The 26635-nt window shown below is 40.9% G+C and overlaps 1 protein-coding gene and 1 long non-coding RNA gene across 3 annotated transcripts in view; one reads left to right on the top strand and one right to left on the bottom strand.

Annotated features, from left to right (window-relative positions):
* BBOX1 (gamma-butyrobetaine hydroxylase 1) overlaps positions 1-21977 on the top strand; it is a 41249-nt gene extending 19272 nt beyond the window's left edge. For both annotated transcript variants that reach the window (XM_087746721.1, XM_087746720.1), the window contains exons 4-8: positions 7227-7425; positions 15330-15435; positions 17229-17425; positions 18103-18269; positions 19921-21977. In XM_087746721.1, the coding sequence (XP_087602847.1) occupies positions 7227-7425; positions 15330-15435; positions 17229-17425; positions 18103-18269; positions 19921-20081 (830 nt within the window). In that variant the 3' untranslated portion in view covers positions 20082-21977. The remainder of the gene's footprint in view (positions 1-7226; positions 7426-15329; positions 15436-17228; positions 17426-18102; positions 18270-19920) is intronic.
* Positions 5091-6475, bottom strand: LOC148057050 (uncharacterized). The gene is made up of 3 exons (XR_015701151.1): positions 6346-6475; positions 5467-5831; positions 5091-5221 (listed from the first exon to the last, which is right to left on the bottom strand). It is a non-coding gene; the product is annotated as an uncharacterized LOC148057050 (long non-coding RNA).
* Positions 21978-26635: the final 4658 nt, after the last annotated feature.

Here is a 26635-nt window from a genome sequence, read left to right on the forward strand (position 1 = left end):
ATGTACTAGCAATGCTCACAAATGCAATTTGTAACAATAAAATCACTACTGAGTCCCTGTAGCAGCTTGCTTTCAGGTGCATGGGCAACCATTTCACTTGGCTTTAAACCCTGTACTATTTTAAAATCCTCACGAATAAACAAATAAACAAAAGACCAGGATGGGTTCAGCAGTCCAGGGACACCATGCAGTATTTTAGGATTTTCTTCTCTGGAATTCTTTCAGCTGCAGAAGAAAATCACTAGTAGTTGTAAAGTACCAAATGTGACCCACAACTGTGGAATCCAGTGTCCTCTGCCAGTAGCACAGACAAATTAAATTAACGTTAACTGCATTAACAGCTGGCAGATTCCAGAAGGTGTCCTGGTGAGAAGCTGTGCTTTGGGCTCCGTGATTGATTTCCTACCTTTTCACTTTCTGTCTGCATTACTGATCCCTTGAGTTCTTGGATGAATGCACTGGAGCCATTAAAACTCAGGTGATATCTGTTTCAGCATTGTCTAGCAAAATTGGTCCTGGCAGGATTTGTCTGGGGGAAAATATGGGGGGAAAAAATAAATCATCTTGATTATTTTAACAAAGTGATCCTGGCCTATGAATATTGAGGCCAAAATAAAGAATCACGGGGTTTAGTTGTTATTAGGTGTTTTCGCCTGCACTAATGAACGGCTACAGCACTGCCTTTTATTGAAGGAAATAAATTTGATTTTGCAAATGTCTGTGGAAATCTTAAAATATACCTGACTAGGCTAGTTGTAAACAGATGGGTAACAGAGAAGTTCTTCCTGCAGCATCCTGATTCCTGCTAGCTTCCCCACATGGACAAATGACTCTATCAGTAGGGGGTTCTTTTTAAATCTCTTGTATGCTACTGGTATGATATGAACATGATTTGAGTTTGCGCAAAATTATGTGTGGAATAATGGAAAGTATGAATATTGAGCTGATGCTCAGTTGTACACCAGTCTGGGGAAGTCAGCCTGTCACTTGAGGAAGAATGATCATATTGTTGTTATATCTCTTTTCAAACTTTGGACTATTCTGAAATCAACAAGTGAGAGAAGTCCCAGGGGAATGGATGTTTGAGCTTAGACGTACACAATTTTTGAAGCAAACAGTGCTATATATGGCCTTGTTTCCTGTGAGTCTGCTAATTTTACATGGAAATTACTTTTCTCATCTTGTGTTTTGCAACGGTCCTGCAATATCCTTCACTCAAGGTCTGAAGCGTACTCAGCGTGAAAGGAATATTTGGACAAAATTTCACAAACTGAAAAAAAAAATGGCTGTGGAGCATCTGCAAGGTGATATTTTCCAAAGCTGTAAGCATCGGCCAAACTTGACTAGTTTCATGGGAATGGCAAATGTACGTTCCTAACACGTGAACAACTTATTTGCCAAACTTGACACTTGAAAGAATAAAAGCACTGAAACATCTCCACTAAGCCAATGTAGAAATTTTGACTTGGCTACACTACTCATCTTTCACTGGTGTAGGCTATTGAGCCATTTTCATTGTTGAAGCTCTCCCAAAATTATTTTCAGCAGATACTGCCATGGAGAAACCTCAGCCCAACTGGTCAAAGTTTACCCAAGTTAAAAGCAAGTGAAATGCCGTGCGAGGCAGCTCCAGTGGTAGAGAGCTCCTCCACCTGTGCTCTCTGAAGAAAAATGCATCATGTACATGGGCAAGGGAAACGGAAACCGCTGGCCTAAGGTTATTGAGCAAGCTTCTTCACAAAGCTCTACCAGAAGTTTTAATTATCAAATGTTTTCCTCCAACATACTCCATATGGCTCATGCACAATTTGAGCCGTACGGGTAAGACTCAGGAGCTTGATATGGAAAGATCACAAAGGAAAACTCCGTAGTTGTTCACTGAGGAAGTCCTGGATATCACCAATCACAGAGAGAACCATTTGGAACTCAGCCATGCAGAGAGTCATAAACGTCATTCTTCCCTGTATATGTCTGTCTTTGCCGATTAAAATAAAATAAAAATGGCCTTGGTTTCAGAAGGGGCAAACTTTAATAAGAGTTAAAAATCATTTTCAGCAGGGAAAAACTTTCACACAATTCACAGCTCTTCTTGAAAATTGTTGTAAACCTCGCTCTATTATTTTTCATGCTGGTACATACAGACTTTCTGGACATTCTTGGTCCTGGTGTGCTTTCCACCAAAATTAATGTTTTTCTATGGGATGATGCTGATGATGGTCAACAATGTAGCTCTGGGAGGTGGGGGGGGAGGCCAATGTAAAACGGAGGATGTCACAAATCCTACTCATTATTGCTGAAGGGCTGCCAGATTGCAATGCTGGACTAGACATCCATAAAGAAAAAACAGAACCACCATATTTACTTACATTAAAAAGCAAGTAAATATTAAATATTTAAAATACCAGTACAAATAATACCATTCTGAGGGAGAAGGCATCAGATCACCCCACAGCATGGTCCTCAGAGAGGGCGGTTGACCTCAAGTAACCCCAGGGGCTGATTGGTTGACCTCAGGTGACCCCTCATTGTGAGTCCCAGAGCTTGAGCCCCATCTTGCTTACCTGGAGTGATTCACCCTTTTCTCATAGGTGTGAGCTCAAGGACCGCACGTACTCATTTGGCCCGGCGCGTCTGCAGGAGGCTGGTGGCTGTGTCCCCGTGCTGCCTGCGGTGTGGTTCCCACCCTCACCTGGGGACGCCTGGTGCTTTTGGTTTGCTGTCCCTCCCCGGGTTGGGTGTGAGGAGCTCCCTGGGGGCAGCCCCTCCAAGAGGCCATGGCCTCGCCTATGCCCACGGCCCACGCTTCTCGCCTTGTCTGCGCCAGAGCTCTGCTCCTCTCCCCACCCCGTGGCACTGCCCGGCCTCAGCTTGATTTGGGGAACACGCGGCTGCTCCTGCTTTTGGAGCAGAAAGGTAAAAGAGCTCCAGCTCTGTCTTTTGTGTCCGGTGCACCTGAATCTCTGTGTATGTCTGTCCAGACGTTCCTCTGCCTATAGCAGTTACAGATTTGTTGCTATGTTTAAAAGACATCAGCACAGTTTGAAATTTCAAAAACACTGCTTTACTGGAGTGACTTTTATTAACAGTGTGCATCACCAAGGATTAGTCCTTACTCGCCATCAACACCCAGGTGAACAATGAATCCCTAACGCGCTTGTCCTCCATGAGCTGCGAGTATAAAACAGCAGAGAGGCGGGATGCCGGGGTTAGCGGCGCTGCCTTGGCGTTGGTGCTGTGGTTTCTACAGCTTTTAAGGTGAAGGGGGAAGAGCACTTTTTGGTGAAGGAAGCCAGCCCTGGAGTAGGATACTGACTTTTTTTTTCCTTGTTTTTCCTCATTGCTTGTTGGCATTTTATCCTTCCTTTGGAAGGACAGGGGACAGCACACCTCCTTGTGACTGAGGTGTTTCATTTTTCCCACCAGGACTTGTTTCGTGTGGTTTTTTTCCAGCACGTTTCCTGTTGTCCTGTGGGGTTCCTTCGGCTTCACCAATTATCTTCTCCACCTGCTGTACATGTGGCTTTGTTCTCTCTTTCACACTTCTTGTACTAGTTTCCTATATTTCACACGTGCAGTTGTCTTCCTCTTTGCGCTTACTTAGTCTGTGTATGGTTTTTCTTAGCTGTTTCATAAAATGCCAATTGCTGATTTTGCTATTAGAATTTATACCATGCTATAAAATGCTTACACGAAGTCACTGGTTACATTATCTTAGTGTGTTTACGTCTGTGTTTAAGTAAGTCTTGTATCTTGCTTAACTTGCTTCTACTTTTTGTGTGCAACAGGCCACCACTCTGGCTGCCTTGCTCTGTGGTGGGAGGCCATTCAGCCACAGTGGTGGACATCCCTGTTGGAGTCCTCTTGAAGGACTATGTGTTTACTTGAGGGGACACGTTGAGAAAATACCATCCTGGGGAGGCTGCCAAGACTTATTCTAGACATGTACGCCCTCAGACATGAGTAGCTCGAGAGGTTTTCCCCCAGCAGGTTCCCAAGACTTACGTCACTTACGTGTGGCCTCAGACACGGATAACTGGGCCGACTTCCCCGCCATTAGCTGCCATCTGCTGCTGTGGACCACAAGAAGTGGAGAGCAGCTGTCGTCTTTTCCTGAACCCTCTCTGAAAGGAGGGCTCCAGCCACACCGTCAACCTGAAGGGCTGCTCTCCTGCGTAACACTTCTCCTCTCTGGGCCAGAGCCCAAACACCTCTGCAAGCGTCGCAGGAGCTGGTGAGGCCTGGGCTGGGGGAACAGCGGGCCTGCACTTCTCTCCTGGCTGCACTTCTGAACTCTGACAGGGCGTCTTGGGACTGGGCTCACCCTTGGGCGAGTGTGGGTACCTTCCCTTACCATTTGCCATGAGCCGTCCAAAGTCCTGAAAACAAAGAGCAGTGAGAGATAAGTAAGTTCTAAATTCTTCATCTCTGTGTCTGTATCTCACCTGGAGAAAAGTGAATGTTGCCTGAAATTGGGAGGAAAGAAGTGAAAGGCGTGGGACTTCTGTCCTGGGACAGGACAGGAAAGGAAAAGCTATTTTTAGGTGCATGTGAAGGGACTGCCTAGCTCTGTAAATGTTTGAGCCATTCCTATGGCTCGCACTGGAATTGAGAGTGCCCCCAACACAGGCTAAGACAACCCACTCTTCATTAGACCCACTGGTAGGAATTTCTTCTTACCTTTGTATTCAAGATCTTATGAGAGAGAAAATCCCAGTCTTGACATCTCTACTCAAGTCAAGGTCTCAAAATCTAAGGTTGCCTCATGGAGAAGGAATCATAGAATCATAGAATGCTTTGGGATGGAAAGAACCATTAAAGATCATCTAGTCCATCCCCCCTGCAATTGGCAGGGACATCTACGACTAGACCAGGTTGCTCAGAGCCCCATCCAGCCTGGCCTTGAATGTTCCTTCCTTGAAAGGAAGGAAGTGCACAGGAAAGAGAACAGAAAATAAACCAAGAAGAAGAAAATAAAAGCAAGAAATAATAAATAATAACTCCACAGCCCAGAATCTGATTAGAGGCAGCCAGAATCCAGGTGCACTCACACCTTAATGCCCAGACAGAAAGCAGAGCAAAAATACTTGCTGGGAAGACAGGGCTAGTCCTCAGCTGAGTTCCGGCGTTCCTCTCCCCCTGCCTGGTGGGAGCTGTCCTCTTCCCATCTAGTGCAGCAGCCCGGAGGATGCTGGTTTTGGTTGCCAGTGTGCACCCAAGTGACCTGCAGCGACACACCAGGAGTTACAGTCAGCGTGTGCTCCTGGAGATCAGAGGGGACAACCAAGGGCTTTGCCCTAAGACCTTGGCTACCATCGTTGAAGTTGTGACTAAATCATCACCTTGCCTTCAGTGGTGGCCAGATGCCAAGATCGATGCTAGAGGAGTTGTGTATTCTCCTCTGGGAAAGCCTTATCAGGTGAGGGACGTATCCTGGCACTTAAAGTAGGCAGAGTGGGACTTACTTACACTGCGAGCAGTCACTGTGCCTTCCCGCGGCGTGCCTGGGGCCTTTGTGTCTGTCTGCCTGGCTAGGCATGTAACAAGCCTTTCCTTTTCCAGGTGCAGCCTCCAGCACGGTGATCCAGATCAAAATTTTAGTGTGTACAGTTTTGCTGAGTGCAGAATACTGTAGGCATGATTTTCAGAACTTAATCATGTTGGAAGATGAGATTTGGATTGCGTAGCCCTTCATAACATGAAAAATCCACCTAGATTTCATGATCATATCCAATTTTTCCTTTATTTTGTCACTGTATGTTGCAGCTTGTCTCTTCTGTAGAGTATCTTTACAAATGGATATAAGGCCGTGTTGTCTGACACCAGAGCACATTCTTCCTCAGAAAATAATACAGTTAAGAGAAAATAATTGTTTTTGTTTTCTAGTTATGACCCAGTATTTTTACTTTTTTCCCCTCTCTCTGTATCAGGTGACATCTATTTGATAATTCTTCAACTCAACCAGAATGTCATTGCTTTAGGATAGGTTATGAGATTTTTAAAAAGCGTTATTAAATCAAAATGAATAACCATTATAGAGCTGTGATACTAGAAAATAGTAATAAGAATTGGTCACACATTAAAAATCCCCACTATAGATACAGGTATAGGTGTACTGTTAGAGAAAGGTACAGATTTAGCAGTATTTGGGAATCTGTAAATACATAAAAAGATGAGGCTAAGCAGCATTTAATTTTAAAGCTGCACAGATTTTCACTACTTTTAAAGCTTTGGATGATGTACCACGCAGCTGCTGATGATTTGAGGGGACGAAAAGAGGGGAGCAAAAAAAGGTCTGAAGGAAAGCCAGGCTCAAAAGCTCTTCCCGCTCTGCCTGCAAGTCTATACCTGCCTCTAACAAATGGCTGCAAGTTTCCACCTTTTGGATCACAAAGTCTATTCAGCAAGCCAATGTCTGATTACGGTATAGCAGTTCTAACACTCTTCTATTGTCATATGCTCTTGTAATCCATTTTGTTTGAGAATGGGCGTGACATAACTTCTTGCTCATCACTCAATCTTTCCATCGTTTTCTTTACCTTCTGGCAGTGCTTGGATTTATTAACATCTGGGGCTCTCATTTGCATCTTCCTGAAAGAAGATAAATGCTCACAAAAAATCTGCAGAGGAAAAGACAAAGAATTACACCGTCCTGCAGAATTTAACATAGCTGGATATGATTGATGAAGATAAATTTACAAAATAAAATTAATTGTGCACTTATGCAATTGATGTAGTTACTCTGCTTCTAAGCTGGTATATTGATGTGTGCCTTCTCCTGTTCCTTCATCGGGAATATAATCTGTTCATTATTATACATCCATACAGTAATACCCCGAGGGAGATCTCGGGGTGCTCCATGCTATTTTATCCTAGACGAGGATAGCAGTCACAGTTTCAAATTCTCACTCTTGTGGTTCACCAGTACAGACAGAAAAAGGAATATGCACATTTTTGATGTACTGTTAACAAAAAAAAAAATCTCTTTCAAATGGTCTTTCATTCAACTTCTGATTTAAAATTTTTAATGGCAATGTTTTGTTGAATTTCGTCATAAGTATTCCTTGTTTTCCATGCAAACTCAGGGACCCAGTTTCAGGTGGTTGACTGCAGGATTGAGGGTGTATTCACCAATGCATAAAAATCCTATTCACTTCGTATTTCAACTGTGCCCTGAGCTTTGATGCTAAAGCAGCTAAGCACTTGTTTCTCTATTTCTTCTCTTTCAGAACGCCAGTACTGGGGCTCAGACCTGCAACTTCCCAAAATGCCTTTTGAAGAAATCATATACAATGATGAAAGCGCGTGCAGGTGGCTGTGCACCCTAAAGAAAGTAGGAATCGTGCTACTAACGGGAGCTGCTAATAGGCAGGGAGAGTTGGTTAAGCTTGGCCACAGGATTGGGTTCCTGCGTCTCACTTTTTATGGGTGAGTTTGGCTTTTAATATCCTTGCTTTGCCGTGTATGTAATCACCTCTAATGTATTTCACTTCAGCTTGCTGAGCCTCTTTTGTAGATTACCTTATGAAAACAAGGTGAAATTTTTTCTTCTCTGCATGTTAGAAAATGTGGTGTCAATGTTCTGTATGAGAAGATTGCTCTGCTGTCACAGGCAGGGTATGTAAAGAGCAGAAGCTATAACATTAACTGCTGAGAGAAGGAAAAACTCCTGAAAACAGACAATGTCAAATAAAAGATAGCCACAAGATAGCCATACTTATCTATTCCATGGACAAAATCAGAAATCCCTAATACAGTCTCCTCCTGAACAGAGGAACTTACCTGTACTGAAGCTTTTTCTTAGCCTGATTTTGAGTCATGGAAGTAGATAAGACTTAGATGTTATTGTGTCTCACATCACCAAGAAGATGGACAGACTACTCATTTTCCCTGCTTTCAACTGAGTCTGCTCTGGAAAGCCACAACTGGTCCCAGCAAGCATTTTTTTAAAACTGCTTTTTTGCAAAAATATGAGCTCAGCCTGCAGGAGTGCAAGCAGGAACCTGTAAATCATCTGTTTGATGCCAAGAGGCGGTAAACTGAACCTCTACCTCCTCAAGCACCTACTATGCGAGGAAACAAATGATGATGGTAGCTCACATCTTGCTGAGCTGAGTCAGTGACCTCCATCTAGCCAAGTAAAGGAGCAGTGTTATTAGCAAACATATTGCCCTGTCCCTCACCCCCGGCTGTTGGTATAATTTTTTACAATGTGTATAAAAAACCTATTACTTGGATGTGTGCTTATTCTTAAAAAAAAAAAAAAATGACAAAAACAGATAGCAATATTTAGTCATAGTTGTGATTTCTTGTTGTGCCTGAATAGCCACCAAAACCAGAACATTCAGGGTTTCCCATCTGTAAAGGTCCATTCTCGCCCATAATAGAATAAAAGATAATAAAAATTATGGCAATTCTCCTTCGCTTGGATTTACCTCTAGTTCAGAGAATAAGCAAACAACCCATGTGGGCAATAACTGGTGTCTCCTCCTTTGTCTAAAAAAAAAAAAAAAAAACAAAAAAAAAAACCCAAACACTAAAATAAATAAAGTGGGGAAAAAATTTCAACCTTGGCCAGGAAGACCACATTCCCTCAGGACTGCAGGTCAGAAGGAAAGATTTTCTGCCCCTTAACACTCCCGTGTGAAGGCACCTATAAGCCCTGCTGGAATATGCAATGCAGGTGAGGTTGGTAAAAGCGACACTGTGATATCAGGAAAAATACATTAATTGAGAATATTAATTGTGAGGTGGAGGGGAGGAAGGTGAACAAAAGGTCCCTTCTTTAAACTATGTCGCTTATTAAGACTTAGTGTTACATCTTCATTTTGCAAGTATCGTGCCCTCATCAGCTATGGAAAAAGATGTCATTGATGCTGCTGGCTTTTAGATTTAGCGAACAATTGCTAAGAGGCAGAGAAATAGCTATTGTGATATACTAGCAACATCTAGCAGTGCATAAGTTGCTTCTGACCCAATCTTCATCCTTCATTTTTGTTTCATTTATGTTGAAAGTCAACCTGTTTGTGCAGAATATTTCCCCACACTTCAGATCAGGAAAGCTGGCTCAAGAAATCGTCTAGAAATCAACAGAAACTGAAGTGAACTCATACCATGTAGAACAGCCTGTGAGAACGTAACGGTTTTTTTCTTATTGTCTTCCAAAAAGAAGGGATGGAGAGAATAACTGCTTTAAAATGCCATGAATATTATGAAGTTTTTTGTCAGTTCCAGCAGCCATGATAAATATTTGTAAAGCTTTAAAGGGAGTAATGTATAAATGTACTAGGGTAGTTAAGACAATGTTCTTTCATTAAGGTGTGGTGTCCTCTTTCTGCTTACTGTGCCAGAAGGAAAAGTGCTTTGCAAAGTTAACTGGGATTGAGTCAGGTTAATCCTACTGAAATAAATGGGAGCAGAACCCCCTGCTCAACTCAGAAACCTCATCCAGCGCTACGAAACATTTTCTACCATTAAAAGCATTCCTAATGTCAAGCACTTCTATGTTTGGCAGCCTACTGCGGTCTCAATTTAAAATGTGCATCTTTATAAAAATAGTACTGCTTTCTATTTCTGTTTTGATGTGATCCAAATAACACATACTATGAGATTCTTAGAAGTATCCAACCCTGATCATATCTGAGGGTGTTTCCCAGCTCTCTGGGGTATCTGAAGGATGAAACATTCATTCTGTTTGTATCCAAACAGCTGCACAAGCGTTTTGAGTTAGGAACGAATATAGCAAGCCCAGATAACAATAAAAAATGTTGGTTCTTTGTTAAAGCACACCACTAAAAGAAAATATATAATTAACAATAATAATAATAAAATTAATAATAAAAGAAAATATACCTCAGGGGAGAAGGAAAAAAAAACAAACCCAAACAAAAACACCTAAACAACAACAAAAAAACCCATACAACCCCTTCAACATATGCCATGGATTTGTGCTTGGGTTACAACAGAACCTTTAGTTGCTTTCCTAAGTCTCAGGGATGAGAAACTGGATCTAGAAGAAGTTCATAGATCCTAAAACTGGAAATGATCTTTAAATCTTCCAGACTAATGTTCTTAACATGGCAGCCCACTGTGTTTCAGCTGTTGTCCATCTGCTGAGCCCTGTAACATGTTTTTCCACTAAGGCATTCAAAAGTTTTTGATATTTAACTCAGCAGCATTGTAAAATAAAAAAAATCTACCATTCTGCCTGGTACTCTGCCTCAGCTCTTAATCATCCTTGCGATTTAAAATTACTGTTGTCTGTTTGAAACTGTCTGCAACATCCAGCTTATGGTAACTCTGCTATGTTTAAGAGAGACTGAAAAGTCCCATATTGTATAAATGTGCATTAACTTGTAGGATATACTTTCCTTGTCTAAGTTCAGCTAACAAGAGATTCAGGCTGCCCTAGGGAGACTTGTCATTTTAATACATCCTACAAAGAACCTCCCGCTCCTTAATGTTCCATACAAGATCAAGGTTGAACCGTGGCCTTGGGCCACACCGTTTGAGCAAGTAATGGTTAGAGCTCCTTTCGCTGTTTAAATCAGATTTACTGTTGATGTTGATTAAACCTTATTTTTATGTTTCCTTAAGTATTAGGGTTCACAATAAAGGAACGATAAAAGGCTGTCAGTCTCCTCGCTTTTCAAAAACCTGTTTGCTAATTCATGTATTTATTAGGTTGCAGAAAGAGGGTTTCAATGTTATGGAAATTTTCCAATTGCCTAAGAATTCTGCATTTAAAAGAAAACATACTTAGTAAGAATATTGAGTTTAGTTGAGGGGGTATTTTTTGGTTTTTTTCTTTTATTTTTCTTTTTAAACACAGCAGTAGTATTTGAAAGTCTTGAAGTCTGGTTTACATCATCCCAACTGAGCCACCATGGTTAGATTTACTCTAGATCATTTGACAGTTGCTAATTATGTTTCTGTGTATGATTAGGTTGAATTTGCAATATTAAATTAAAATCTGAAAAGCATAAGGTAAAAGAGAGCCTGACATCTGAATATCAGTTTTGCAGACTAGTCTGGATTTCAAATAACAAAAACCAGCTCTGCCACAGGGTGAAGTCAACAAGCTACATACAGACCAATGTCCAGCTCAGAAAAAAAAAGCATCTGCTCCAGTGCTAAAGGAAAGGCAGAGTTATAAAAGGGGTAGGATGTGTATGATACAACGTGCATATTAGCAGAGCCAAGACTTTCAGGGAGAGAACCAAAATTGTTGAACACACTTTCTTTTTCAGAATATGTTGCCAACTTGCAAGGAGAGAAAGTAACTGTACCCACAAAGGCAGCCTGCTCTGGAGTTCAGAGCCAGACTCAATGAGCTGATTCGGGGCGAGTGTGCTATTCCTTACGTCTTGGCTTTCATTTCTCCAGTTTGGAGATCAGATGCTGTTTAGCTGTCTCCCAGATGCACTGTAAGGATGCCGTTGTTAAGGCTATGCAGTAAAAGCATACCTATTCAAAGAGAACACTCACAGTAGTACAAAGGTAAGCTGCCGCAATTGTACAGCCCCGTTATCCTGCCGAGGAGGTGTACAAGACGAAGGATACTACCTGCCGTTGAGTTCTTCAGGCATTGGATGAAGTCTGTAGGAAATGTTTTATAAAAGCATCATCTGTTTGTGTGTGTATGGTTTACAGACCACTGTATGGTTTGAGACACTACTTCTGAGCATTGTCTTCTCAATGCATTGTAAGAAGGAGTTGGTTTATCTTTTTCCTCTGTTTAAGAAGATTTTCTTTAATTGCGAAGGCTGTAAATAGAAAGTTGGGTTGCAAAATACTAAACCTGCTCAAAAGAGTTGCTGTCCATTTTACTGCACAACTATAAACCGAGTCTCCTTCCTCTCTGTGCACAAGCACACATGTAGAGGCACACATGTTGCAGCCTGACATCTTAATGTTGCTGCTCTCATCGCCGTACTGGTGATGTTATGATTAATGCTTTGAAATTTTTTTAAAAATTGCTTTTCAGATTAGGGTTTTTTTCCTTAAGAGCCCTCCCCCCTTTTTTTTTTCAAAAAAAAAAAAAAAAGGAAGGAGGAATTTCTCAAGTACTGGAAAATACAAGCACAGAATCATGCACACACTTTCTGCGATTACATGTAGTGGTTTAAGAAACTATCCATAAAGTATTTTTTAAAAGTTAAGTCACAAAGCTAGTTTCAAATGTTTTACTACGGATGTGTATGAAGTGGTAACAGGCTAAACATATCAGAAAATGGTTAGAGAACTGTATTCAAACAGCTTAATAACCCAGTGGTTGTTAAATGTGTAATTCATCACATGAACTCTTGAAAAGGACTTCAATGGTTTTGGCTTATTTTTGGATACTTGGGAGGGGTAAGTGTTTTATAAGGAACAAATTTCTTTTTTTTTTTTTACCATGTATAGCTGGAACCCAGCCTAAAAATATTATGGAGAAGAAAAGACTTGCCTATAGTATCTTTTCTCCTAATTTAGCCTGTTTCATTTTCAGCTATAGTTACTGTAGTGCCTGGTCTTGTTGCTATTACATATTTCTCGCAGTGGCAGAAACTCCATTGAGTTTTCAGTCTTAACAACAGACTCAGAGCAGCGTTTTACAGTCCATTTCGTCACATCTAAAACAGAAGTTCATTTCTTACTGGCATCCAATTCTGAGGTGGCTTTTACAAGTGTAATAAAATAATAACTTTGGGTTAATTCCCTTGCTATTTCACTAGCACCCAAATACAAGGCCTACCAAATATTATAAATAAAAGGATAAATTTGGAATTGGCAAGCTTGCCAAATAAAACATTACCTCAACAGGGCCATGAATTTTAAACTGAAATGTAACAGCAATGAATAAATATAACCCTGACACGTGGAAAAACAAAAGCCTTTTTTCTCGTCTAGATGTCTGTTTGGTACATGCTACCTAAAATATCATTACTGTAAGAAGTGGAACATTCTCTGTGTCAGCCATATAACAACATCAAGGGGTTCCACACTTTTAAATTAACCTTTTTCTTTATGTTCCGGAAGCAAAACTCCATTAACAACGTCTCCGGTCATACCAACGATTAATTTCTCCAACTTCTTATGCCCTAGACCTTGTGCTCCTCCCCTGTTCTGAAGCCTTGTCCAGGGCTTGGGGTGGCGTGAAGGGCTTCCTTCGGGGCCCCAGCCCTCCCACTGAAGTAGCCAAACCGTCTGCACCTCCCAGAGGGCTTCAGCTGCAAGAGAAGGACACGGGTCCCAAATCTCTTATTATTGAGACTTAGATTTTTAACGAAGTGCAAGACCAGATGATTCAAGTGTGGCTTCAGTTCCTAGTGCAGTGGTTTTGCAAGACTAAGGATGTAACCGACAGGCTAGTTTTCTGCTCAGGGAGACTGAGCCCACATTGCCACTTAATGCAAAAAAATGCTACACCTGCCTGGTGCCAAATTTCCTCCTCTGTCAAACAGCCTGAGCAATTGATGTTGAAATCTGACCCTAATTACTAAACCATAAACCATTCCACCCTGCTTTGCTCTCCCTAAGGGCTAAGGGTCCTCTAACATTAGCCACATTTTCTTCCTCTACTTCTCCTGCCCTCTCCCCGTGGTTGAGTTGATACTTCAACTCAGTTGAGACCCTGACGAAGTAAGGTTGATTTTTTCCCATTCAGAGCTCAGCTCCGTATTAGCGTTGCTGACTTCAAGTCAGGAACTTGAGCTTTGACCCAAGCTCCTTGCGTGGGAGGGAAGTTGCCGGGGACCAGCTCCCCTCGCAAACCGTAACAGCGCGAAAGCACTGACCGCCTTTGCAAAACCTTACAACGATTTTATAAAGTACGACCATTCCAGCAATTGTATATATTGCATATAAATGAGACAATTAAAATGCGTTAAATTGTTTCAGAATCATCAAGTGACACTGGAGCCTTTTAAATTAAAGATACAATGAACCTAGCTACCTCCAACACTAACAAGAAGGATGATGTAACGGGCTATTTTTTGGCTGTAAAATTGGGAACTACGGAAGTGTGGTTGAAATTATCATACTTGAGTACTGAAGTCATGTACTGATGAATATGTGCTGTACCAAATAATAAAAATTATTTATCCCAGGCAGTTAAACACACTTGCAAATATTCAAGGGGGGTTGCCCACTGGCAATTTCAGAAATTTAGTTTTAGCATTTTGCACAGTTTCTATACTAAACACAACTCCTAGAGCAAAAGTGTTTGTATACTATATATAAATCATTTTAGTCTGCATGTTCTTTAGCCGATTTTCTTTTTAAACTGTTATTAAGAAGTAATGCTAGACACACACCCTCTGAAACATAATATATTTGGTCTATAGTATTTCACAAGGGAAAATGAGGTTCGTATTTTCTTTTAAATCACTTATGCTCCTGCGATTACATGGACTGCATATGGTGACTTACACTTTTCCAGACAAATGTCTGGATCTATAACGTGCATCTGCTGAGGACCATCTTCAGTCTTGTGAACTCTGTACGAACAAAACATGTGGTTCTTGGTCTTAAATTCTCCTGCAGGATGTGTCACTCGAAACAGATTTTGATTGTGCTGCAACGTGATGTATTCGTGTCATTGTCTTATAACTAGGAGGTTTTTTTTCCCCTGCAGTTGTCAGTAGACTTTCTTACTGAATTTTGTCAGATTTCAAGACAGAAGCTATGTAACAAAATAAATGGGGGTAGTTCTCAGAAAGAGTGTCAGAGAGAGGGACGAAGCTACAAAGTCAACATACAAATCAAGACATTTTCCTTTAGCGACAAGTCTTCAAGTTACAGGAAAGATCCCCCTGCAAAGGATACTCAGTGTTTTCTAAGATCATAAAGCTTTAGAAATAACTTTTGGGGAAAGTTACACAGCCTTTAACAATTTCATATTTCATTGATAATGTCCTCCACCTGACAAGAAAAAAAATGGAAGGTTGGTAAAAGAAATGGACCAACTTCCACTCTCTTATTTCTGAAGCCTCAGTAATAAGATGATGATTTATCCTAGCAGATACCTCTTGGTTAGTGTCTTCGACGGATCTTTGCCTTCAGCAAAGTACCACCACCGGAAAGCCATCATTCTTCTAGATAGTACGCTGGGCCCAGATGTCCCTTGGCATGCTTATGTTTCTAGCTTGAATCTAGGACTGCTGAAATAAGCTGCCTTTGCTGGGGTGGGGGGACACTACTAAATCAGTATTTCCTATAATTTTACAATATTTTCATGTTCAAAGATGGAACAACTCATTTGTACTGTGATTTAATAGTTTCAGTGTGTACTGTCTAGCATGCTGGCTGGCTGTTTTAACATGTTTTCTCTTTTCCCGTTCGTTATAAAGACCAACTTGGCAAGTGCAAGACAAAGCAGATGCCAACAACGTGGCTTATACAACAGGGAAACTGTGTTTTCACACCGATTACCCTGTTCTGCAGCACCCACCTGGGGTAAGGTGAATCTGCTGACTTTTTCACAACGCAGAAGGGGAAAGGGAAATGTTCCTATAGCGTGAAATACGGTTAGCGTTCAGCGACTCTGAATTTTGTCTTAAAAGAGCAATGTGAAAATAACTATATTAATCTGCATATAACAATCTATATACACATAGGTGTGCAATATATACATTATGATGTAAGTTCTGCATAACAAGCCCGTTATGTATGCCATCATTTTTAAAGGCAAACTCACAAAGTATTAAGAATACTACCATATGAGAAAGCATTAGGGTCCTGTATGTGCTTTTGTTGCTGCTTTCATTATATTGAAGAAGTTGGGTGTCCACCTGCTGTAGTCAAGTTGTGACATCTTAGGACACATATGTTCACCTCAGGAGGGGAACATATTAGAAGAAATATGATTAAGATGTTATATTCTGTTTTCTATAAATTGAATGAAATTAGACCCTTATCTGCCCTTTCATAATTAGACAGAAAAGGGACATTTTGTAAAGCTGGACGACAACCACAGAAAATACATTTTCACCTAGTCCCTGTCATATCAGAGCCTGATCCACATAATTCACCAGAGAACTGAAAAGTAGTAGGAACAGGTGCAAAGGAACAAAGATAACCCTGGGAAAGTTTGCATCTATAAGCTTCATACCTACAGCTTCCCCTTCTCATGTTGTGGAGTACTTTGTATGAGTTGTTTCTATAATTAAACAAAAAACCAATGTGACTTATCCACAAGTAAGTGCCAAATACTTCACACTAATATCACCTATTAAAATCATTTAGATGCTGTTCATTAATGTAGAACAAGGATGGAATAGGGCTTAATAGATTTCAGTTCCCCCTTCATCACCATCATCAAGGTCTGAGGGCCCACGTGGTGAGGAGATTCTAGGACAAACCTTGTTCTCTGCTTCTCTCTCTCTTCCTGGGTTTTTTTTTGTTTGTTTTTTTGTCCTAGTGGTCTCAGAAATAATTCACCATCATGGAAGGGAAAGGTGAACGCTGTTACCATTGGTATGACAGATGTATTTTGTGTAGTTTGGCTGAGATGAACGGTTACTCTTTGTGTGATGCTGGGCTCTCTAATGCCACAGGGAGTTTTACTGCCTGTGTCAGCAGCTCAGATTTACACTGATGCAACCAAGAGCCCAGGTTAGGCTTTCTGCTCTGTAATTCTGCTCAGATTTACACTGGTGCAAGACCAAGAGCCCAGGTTAGGCTTTCTGCTCTGTAATTCTGCTCAGATTTACACTGGTGCAACCAAGAGCCCAGGTTAGGCTTTCTGCTCTGAATTATGCCTTGGCAATTTCACTGTGAAGTGAAATGAAACTGTCTTAATCCTACCTTATGATAGAGACGCTGGGCCTGTTGCCTTCTACGAGAGCCACCTTTTCCCCTTTGTAAGCAGATAATTCACAGTAGGTTTTCTTGCTGCAAGAGAAAACTAATCCTCCTTGTTGAGATAAGACTCCAATGCATTTAAAATTATATGACTGCCACAAAGAGGGACTCAAAGAAGCGAGACCAGAGCTTTGCAGTTGACTTGCAGGTTGCAAGCGTTAGAAGATAGCCCAAATGGGATGGATTTATGAACATGCTACTTTAATCTTCTGCCTGTGTGATAGTGGTGGCAGAGTGCTGTGAAGCTGCAGTAATGGGAACTCAGTGTTTTGCTAAAAACAAAACAAAACAAAAACCCAGAACCACAGCTATGAGGGAACTGATACTAATTAACTGTTAAATATGCAAGCTAATTCTTCTCCTAATGAGATGTCAATTCATTCCAGGTTCAGTTTCTCCACTGTATAAAGCAAACAGGTACAGGAGGTGAAAGTGAAGTTGTAGATGGATTTCACGTATCCAACAAGCTGAAGAAACAAAATCCTCAAGCGTATCAAATCCTGACCTCTACTGCTGTAGACTATACAGATGTTGGGGTGGACTACTGTGATTTTGCTGTGCAATGTAAACAAAGGATTATAGAGTGAGTAGTTTCAACAACATCGAAAAATAAAATCCCTGTTGTATGGTGGATTACATGTTGGTAGGAGAAGGTCTGCTCCTGCCACCTTGTGGGGAAACCCTGGTTTAACTTCGGCTGTAGTTATTTTGGGTTGGTTTTTTTTTTTTTGGTCGGTTGGTTTTTTTGCCAGTTACTTGTTCTTTGCTTTGTACCACCACAGCACAGTTTTCCTTATTTCGTTTTGCCACACACCAGCAAGAAGTGGTGGTAATTAGAGCAGCTCCTAGGTACAGACACAGGGTAACAGCAGCTGGGTCTGTTACTAAATTCCAGCCGACGTACATCCGTATTGTGCCAAAGAGACGTCATAATTTGAAGCATTTAGATTAAGAACTGTATATTATAAAAAGCTCAAATGCAAATGATCATAACCTCTTCTGAATTTAAAGAGTTTACAAGTCTACAATTAAAGTGTATAGAATATAGATGTTTGAGTAAATCAAATGTCTACACTTTCTCCTGATTATCCCTTTTCCTAGTTAGGCTTAATTATCAAAATCCAACCCAATAACAATCTGAATTTCACTGTAGAAACATACTGAAATTCCAGCAGGAGAGTTCAATTGCTGTTTAACCATCTTAAAATGTTTTAGTAACAACATAATACATTCCTTTTCCTTTCCTTCTCTGTTTCATAGTGTGGATTCCAGAGGCCAAGCAGTTCGCATCAATTATAATAATGCAACAAGAGACACGGTGTTTGACATACCAGCTGAAAAAGTGAGGCCATTTTATGCAGCTCTAAAGGAATTTGATGATTTATTAAACAGCGCAGAACACAAGTTTACTTACAAGCTGAAACCAGGTCAGTAAGTTGCTTGTCTTCGCCATGATTTTTCCCACGTTTTTCCTAACAGTCAAAACACTTGAGCATTGTTAGCACTGGTACTGAGAGGAAATGTCAGTCCTTCTGTCACCCATTTTATTTCATACTGCATCCTTACATTCATTTCACAGATTTATTTTGCCATTGTTACACTATAAGGAAAAAAAAAAAAAAGGCAGGGAGGGAATAGAGTCTATCTATTGATTAGTCCAGTGTATCTTTACACAACATCAAGAACCCATACCATATAGGAAATTGTAACTTCTCATATCAATAGCACCACAGATGGGAAATATCATGCCTAAGACTGGTGTGCCATCCCAGTTCAGTGTCTGTTCATTAGATGATACACAATCACGTACTTTCTCTTCTGCTTCATTTGATGCAGAGTACGGACGTTAAGCCAAACGATATGTCTTTCTTTATGCCACCTTAATTTGTTAGTGGGGCACCTTCCTAATGGCTGCAGGAGTTGCAGAACATCTAGAAGATGATACAGATGCGTAATGTGCATAACACTGAAGGAAGCTGAACAGCGCGGTGGGGAATTCAGTTATCGTCTGTGCTTAGGCACCGAATGCCAGCGTAATGCTGGGTGAATTACCGAAGGCCACTGCTGCTCTGCTGCTTTTTCTGGGTGGCCTGTGCAAGACATCTGGAGGCAGATTTGCAGGAGTGCTAAGTGCTCTAAACTTCAGCTCGAGTTGTACAGGGCTGTGTTTTGAACATAAAACATGCTGCAAAAATGCCCTTTACTCTTTAAAAGTCAGTCCGTGCATATATTTAACTACTTTGGCCTTAATCTCTGTTCTTTCATTCCCCAGCTATAAAATAAAGATATGAATAGTCCCTCATCTCTCAAGAGATGTTACAAAAGTAAATTCATTAGTGTATCTGACTGCCTCATGTACTATGATGCTCATGGCTTTAAAATGTCTATGAGGAAATTAATCTCTCTCTATTGGGAACATGCAATAAAATAATTTATAAGATCACATAATAAATGGTAAAACAAAGTACCTCACATTGCATTAGTACCATCCATCCCATCAATTAACTCACCAAAATGGTGGTAGAGGGGAGGGGGAGAAGGAAAGAGGGACTATAAGGTTATTTAATTAGAGATTTATCATAATGGTGGCACACAAGGGAGAAAAATTAAAATGGCACGCTAGCCTTAATTATGGGATTTCCTAACTTTCAATGGCTTGATTTTGTTCTGATAAAATTCCCTTAACAGGGATAGTAATGCAGGATGCGTATAGTACAAATAGTACCAGACTGATAAAATAAAAATCATCCTAGTGGCTTTCATCCTTTTTATCCTTCCTGTGGATTTGCTGTAGTCACCTTTCCCCTCAAGGCCTGCTTTTCTCAGCATAAACTCCCCTACCACTCCACTTTTTAACTCCTGGTTATACAAGAAAAGAAGCAGAGGTCAAAAGGAACCTGCCCTCTCTGGTTGAGAATGACCAGCTAAATTAAAATTACTGTCGTTGCTGTGTATCTGCAGCCAAGCTACTTGAAAATATTGCTCCTTAACTGTTGATATAAACTACCTCCATGTTACCAGTTTGAAGGAATCAACTATAACATACCAAATGCTGAACTTTGTGCAATCTCTTTATAGGAGACATAGTGACGTTTGATAATTGGCGCGTGCTTCATGGTCGCCAAAGCTACCAGTCGGGATCAGAAGTGACTCGTCACCTGGAAGGTGCCTATGCAGACTGGGATGTGGTCATGTCAAGGCTCCGGCTCCTCAGGAAGAGGGTCCTGAATAGGGACTGAGCTTTCTTCTAACTAGAATGAGCAAAACCTAGATTGTCTAACCTCAAAAAAAGTAAAAAAAAGTTGTGTTTTCTTTTCAGAAACTAACATCACGAATATATTTTTGAGCTCCATAAGCTGAGAAACCTGTTGTCCGTAACAATTTAGGGTTTATCTGTGCACTGGACTTTTAATCCATAAAATGCATTGCTACCTCTGTCAGTTTATTTGCTTTTTAAAATCAGTGCACAAAATGGCTTGCAAGATTATCACTTTACTGGGCTGACTGGGTATCACAATGCCTTAATTTTCCTCTACAAATATACCTGCCCTCCCTAGAAAGCTTGGAAGGGAGCATCCAAAAAGAGCTTATAAAGTATTACTTAATAAAGTTTTGTTATGAACAGCACCTTCCTCTATTTTCAGAGAGGCATCTCTATTGCATAAATCATAACTAAAATTCATTATCAAAATAAGCAACCACTGCCGTGGAATTATTTTTATATACACACCTTTCTAGGTAGAACTCCACTTTCATACAAAACCTCATTCAACAGATGCTGTATTCTGTATATCCCACTGTACATGTGATTACTATCACAGCCACAAATAACTTCTACTACATTTCTAAGTCCATAAGCTCAGAAACCATAGTGCTACCAGAGAATGCATCGTATTAATTTTCCTCTGCATTAGGAACAGGAATAAATCTCAGTGTAGAGGTGGCAGATAGGGTCAGAAATCCCATCAGGTGCCGTGCACAGATGTAATTAAGATCTGCAGGGCAGCCAGACTTTTGAGTGAAGTCAGGAAGAGGAACGCTGATGCCGCTTTGCAGCTAGAAATCACAAAGCACAAGAGGTGGTTATTGACTCCACACCTGGCAGAGAAGTGGTGGCCGAACTCAGATCCATTTTTGTTACACCAAATACAAGAGCACGCCTCGGATAGACTTGGTCTGCAGGATATTTTCTAGGTTGCATTCTGAATAGAGATCACGCTATGTAAAAGTTACTGCAGCCGAAGTAGTGTTTTTTTCCCCTATATTCAGATGCCAAATTGAAAGAGAAAGAATTTTAAAATATTTGGTTTTATACCCAACAATATGTCCACTGAGTTTATTCTTTACTGTCCTTACAGCTGCAGAGTTCGCAGGACGCTCTCGTCCGTGCTGCGAGCCTGACAAAATAACCCCGCCTCCACCCGCAGACATGCTCTGTTCAGCTGTTTATTTTCAAACTATTCCTTGAAAGTCAGATAAATCCTAGTCTCTTCCTAGTAGGCTAAACCAGTAGAACTACAACTACAGAATTAAATAACTGTAGAATTAAATTTGTTGGCACAGAAAAAAAAAAAAAAAAACACACCACCAAAAAAGTGAGACCCTAACATAAGCTTGCAAACACGTCCATAGCTTCTGCTCATCATTTACAGTCAACAGATATCTGGGCTGAATAATCAAATAAAACTAAATTAGGATTTGGTCCTGACCTAGCATAGTGTGGTTCAAATCCATTCCTCTGTAGGACCTAGTGAAATGTTTTTATCAAAGTTTTGCCATTAAGACATAGCGTAACAAAACTGGCTTTTAGTGGTAATTTGCTTTCTCAATGCCTCCTTTAATAATTAATTTTGGAAACATGAGGAAAGTATTTTTTGCCTTTGCTATAAAAGGGGGAAAAGATGAGGAAAGGTTAATACCTATATTCTGTAAGGCACCAGCAGTACTGTGCTTTAACTGTGATATTTTCCGTATAACCATTTAGTGAAGATTGCAATTTCTAACTTTAAAACAAGACATCTTGGGATTTATACCAATGGTTAATAGGGAAGAGACATTTTCTGCTTTTATTCTCTACTTTTCCAAAAACTGTTTTATTCAAATTTCTGTTCATTAAAAGCTATTACTGGATCTGATTACTGTTTTGGGCTCATATCTAATTTCACACATAACATCTTCACACAGATACGACGTCATTATTGGTATTTACAAATGTTTGTAAATATGATATAGACCTGGATCCATCCAGGTTTGTCCCGTATACTTAACATATAGTTAAAATACAGCTAAATCCACAGCTTTGAACAGCTGCAAGGAAAAAAAAAACAAAAAAAACCCAAAAAAAACCCACACAGAACACAAAAAAAACAAAATGAAAAACTAAAATTAATCAAGGCTCTCAGTGGATCTCATTTTGCACTGCTGGGATTTTTTGTCAGTGAAGTATTAAAAACTTACACAATAGATCCCTGAATTTCATACTATATGCCTGAGATACGTTGTACTTTATATATGCATACCTCCTTGAACTGTCCACATTTCCTCAAAATATGTGGTAGCAATGTTAAATAAATAACACAATAATAATTAAGAAAAAAAGGCAGCTTTGCAGATCGCAGGCGTATGCCACATACGCAGACAAGATGGGTGGGTATGGGGGTGCTGTGGCTCCAGGTTCCCAACAGCACAATCACTCTGCCTGCCTGCAATTTGCAGCATATAAATCCTTTAGTATTATATATAAACATAATTCAAGCTACTGCATATTCAACAAAGTATTTCATGCAGAATAGAGTACAAATACTGATAAAAACTGCTCATCAGTGGAAACATGAAGTCCTGCACAAAAATCTAATCCCTGCAACACCTCCCTGAGCTACGGCATGATATCCAATTTAACTGGGAAAGGGTCAGACTACCCACCCAAACCTGATGCACAAATTTTAATTTTAAACACGTTTCCATATTACTATAGTCGTACTGGGAAAAGAGAGTATTTCTATACTATCGGCAAAGTAGACCCCCTGATGTCTATACTGGTACCTGGTCAGGCTAAATAACGGAGGAAGCCCCAGATGGGTTTCTCCTTCATCTCCAAAGCCACACCAAAGAACGAGGTTGCAAAGCTCTCAGGTCTGGCTTCTGATCTGCCTGCAACACTGACACGTGCGGGTCACCCAGCACGGGTACCCCAGCCTTCACAGGCTACCAGGCCCAGCTGGCTTTACCGTCTTATAGCAGCAAGAAAAAGCAGCTGGAAATTGGTGTTTGCACGACAACTCTGAAGAAGCTTTGGGCTGTATCCAGAGGGTGCTAATGGACATGATTTCACTTAGCTGGTTGTAGTCCAGAAGCTGTAACGCCATGTTACCGTTGTGCTGTTCGTGATACATCAACTATCCAGCCTGTGGTCAGCAACTGGCTGCATCTAGTGGGCTCACAGCACAGGTGGAGAAACGGGAAAAATATGTATCCATTCTATTATTTGTAAATGTCTTTTCTCTTTTGTCCTAGCTTTCTTCTCCTTCCATTGCATTTTGTAACAATGGACGTTGGATCCAATCCCATAGAATTGTTTTCATGCACAATTTTTAAAATATTTTTTATATATATCAGGTTTCCAGCTAGTTTTTACAGCTTGCTGAAAGCAAGCAGCATCTTGGGCATATCGGCACACTCACGTCTCTTTTGGATCACTTCAGCACAGCTCCTCTTTAGCCACTGCTGAGCTACCTCCAGCACGTGCCAACTTCTTTTGGCTGGGTGGACAGTAAGCCCAAGTCCAGAGAGATTTCCAAACGCCTGTCGTGGGAAGAAAGCTGGATTAGCTGCCCAGCTTTGCAAGTTGAAATATATTGCTACGTATATGTCCAGATACGTCTAAAATATTATGTACATATATGTCTACGCACAAAGAATCATGTTGCCCAGAGGCGTGAAGGCAGATGCAGTCCTGTTTCACATTTGGTCGGTACGGGCTATGACAAGGCGAGGAAGGCTCCCTCCGAACAGCTCGCTCTCGTCTACAGGCCTCGCCTAACGCACCGCAGGGCGTACGGCTTGCGCATCTCCGGCGGGAAAGCCTGGAACAGATGTGGCTGCTGTCGCGGGGTCACATCACGCCAGCATCTTTTAAGTGATGATGGTGGGGTAAAAGACGAGAAAACATTACAGCCAACAGGCTCTGTTCTGCAGCAGTGGGAAACGCAGGCGCTAGCTGCTCCCTGGTGCTCTTTAGGTATTCCTATGCAAAAAGACATTTAGCGGTTAGGCTCAAACTCCACTGGTACTTTCAGGTTTATTTGCTGTACTCACTTGTGCTGTAAGTTGGAGAAGCAGTTATGCTCATTAAAATAACGATCACTTTGTGACTGATTCTTCCTTACTCTAAAATACCTTCAGCTTCTAAGTTATTTGTACAAGTTGACAGAGCATGGAACACACACTGCTGCTTAAAATTCACACTTCTGTAAATTCACAGCAAATTAAATGCAGCCTTTCATCACACATGCAATATATTACTCCTGAAAAATATGTATTTATTCTGTACTGTATTTTTCTCTGACACAAATCAGAGAGAATACTTGGTGATCTTGTCTCAAATTCTCCCTAAGGCAAATGAGTTTTTATTCTAATCTACACATTCATAAAGCTAACTGTCAGTTCAGGGCAAGTCCATATTTGAAAGTTTTATGCTGGAAATTTGAAATCACTTTTGGTAAAAGCTCACACACTAAATATATTTTATACACACATTTTAAACTTACAGCAAAAGATCCCCCCACCCTGCTATGCCAGTCCAGTAGCACTAAAAAGATGGTAAAGACCGAGATGGAGAAGCATAAAAAACACACCTCACCTTTAAACAAAACAATAAAACCAACCACCCAAACAAAAAATGCACCTCACACCAAAACAAAAAGGAAAGTAAATCACAACTGCTCATAAGAAACCCTTTTTTCCACATAATGTCTGATTAAAGTCCAGAAAAGGGAATTGTCACAGCCAGGGAACTAGCTACAGGACCTCTAGAAAACAGCCAGTGTAGTATCAAACTTGAACTAAAGCACAGACATGGCAGCTATATGGGATGTTTCTGGCTGAAACCAATCTCAATATTGGACATGGGATGAGATCTAAGAGAAGGGAGAGGGGGCATTTTGCAGCCACCTTTTCCCCCCTGGTGCTGGACCAAGGTGTGGGCAGGAGGGTGGTACTGCTCCTCCCAGGGCACGAGGGAGAGGAGAGGTGCATCTCCCAGGCTCCCGCAGCATCTCCTGCAGGACAGGGCTGGGGAACAGCAAGAGCGGCTGGAGCAACCAACGAGCTGCTGTTTTTCCCGGCTACTTAAACGGATCTTCAGCAGAGCCACGGCAATTCAGAGCGGCCCCAAGGCTGCTCCACATTCTGTCAAGGGCATCTGGTCAACCAAAGGATTATGAGCTGCTTTTGGGGTGTTTTGTAGGATATAAGCCGGTTTAATTAGCAAAATATATTTAAAGTCAAATGTTTTATGTATATTTAATGACTTTTCTTTAATACGTAGAAGTGCCCAATAACTTTAAAGCAGGCAGAGGATTTTCTTTGTTGCCCTGCCATGATACACGTCTTTCCCCATTAGCTCAAGCAAAATGAGATAGGAGGTCTAAACATGTGGCTAGCAGAGCATGGTTTCTCTATCATCCTTTCCTTCCAAGCAGCCATTGAGATCAATAACTCCTCGTGTTGGCAATAATCGAGCCATGCAACTCTTTCAAGTTATTTTTGGAAGCATTCAAAGCAGCAAAGATCACAGAGCAATGGACAGGGAGAAAACACAGCAATTTTCAGAGTATGCCATACTCAGTTTCTGGAATCTTGGCCTACTTTTTTTCTTTAATCAAACAGGAATGTTGTTACAAAAATGTGCTAAGGGCCGTATAATGCCCTTGAAAGGAAGCGGGCGAGGAGCAGGCTGCTGCACGAGCGCTGTCGTAGCATACCTTTGAAACGCTGCTCGTGACAGAGGAGCTGCTTAACTCCCTACAGCGCGTCTGGAAATCAGCAGGACACAACCCTCTCGATTCGAACCACCCAAGTCCATAGCTGTCTCCAGTCCTTTGCTGTCTTCAATACCCTGTTCACGACTAAGTTTTCCCACACTGCTCCCTTGCAGCTTTGTTTTCCCTTTGACAGGTAAACACACTAGGCCAGGGTAGGTAGGAGGAAAACCCTACCCATTCATTTTCTTGGTTCCTCTACAAGATTGCCAAGAAAAACAAACGCTACACAGCCAGATCACATGATTTTTTTTTTTTTTTGGCAGCTGCAAAGATTTAGAAAGAGCCTTTCCTCATCCTTTTGCATTTCCCCAACGCCACGTGGCGGTGGTTCTCTTACGGGCATGCCCTGCAAGGAAACGGAGGCAGTTTTGTGCGTTGTATTTGCAGCTTCTCCTTGTCTTCATCACTCCCCTGTGTTCACAATATCATCCCTTTGCTCGGCATGCAATCCGCTAGGTTCTTTAACTCTGGATATTGTTATATGCCAAGTTATATGCTTTATGTACTATTTGCTTTTTATCTATTGCCATTATTTCTAGTGTTATTAATTTAAAAAGCATAATTTCTTTTTTTTTTTTTTTTCTTAATGAGTAGCTGTCAAAGCTAAAGGAACCATTGGTATTAGAGGGCAAAACATTGTCTCCTCTAGTGCACTTCACTCATCTCCAGAGCCAAGGATTTACTTCTGACTTTTTTTTTTTCAGTCAGATTAATTCTTTTTGAGTAAGAAGATGCAGCAGAGGGGTAACCCC

This window comes from Nipponia nippon, unplaced genomic scaffold, assembly GCF_047370975.1.
Source record: "Nipponia nippon isolate SJK-2023a ecotype South Korea unplaced genomic scaffold, ASM4737097v1 scaffold_10, whole genome shotgun sequence".
NCBI lineage: Eukaryota > Metazoa > Chordata > Aves > Pelecaniformes > Threskiornithidae > Nipponia > Nipponia nippon.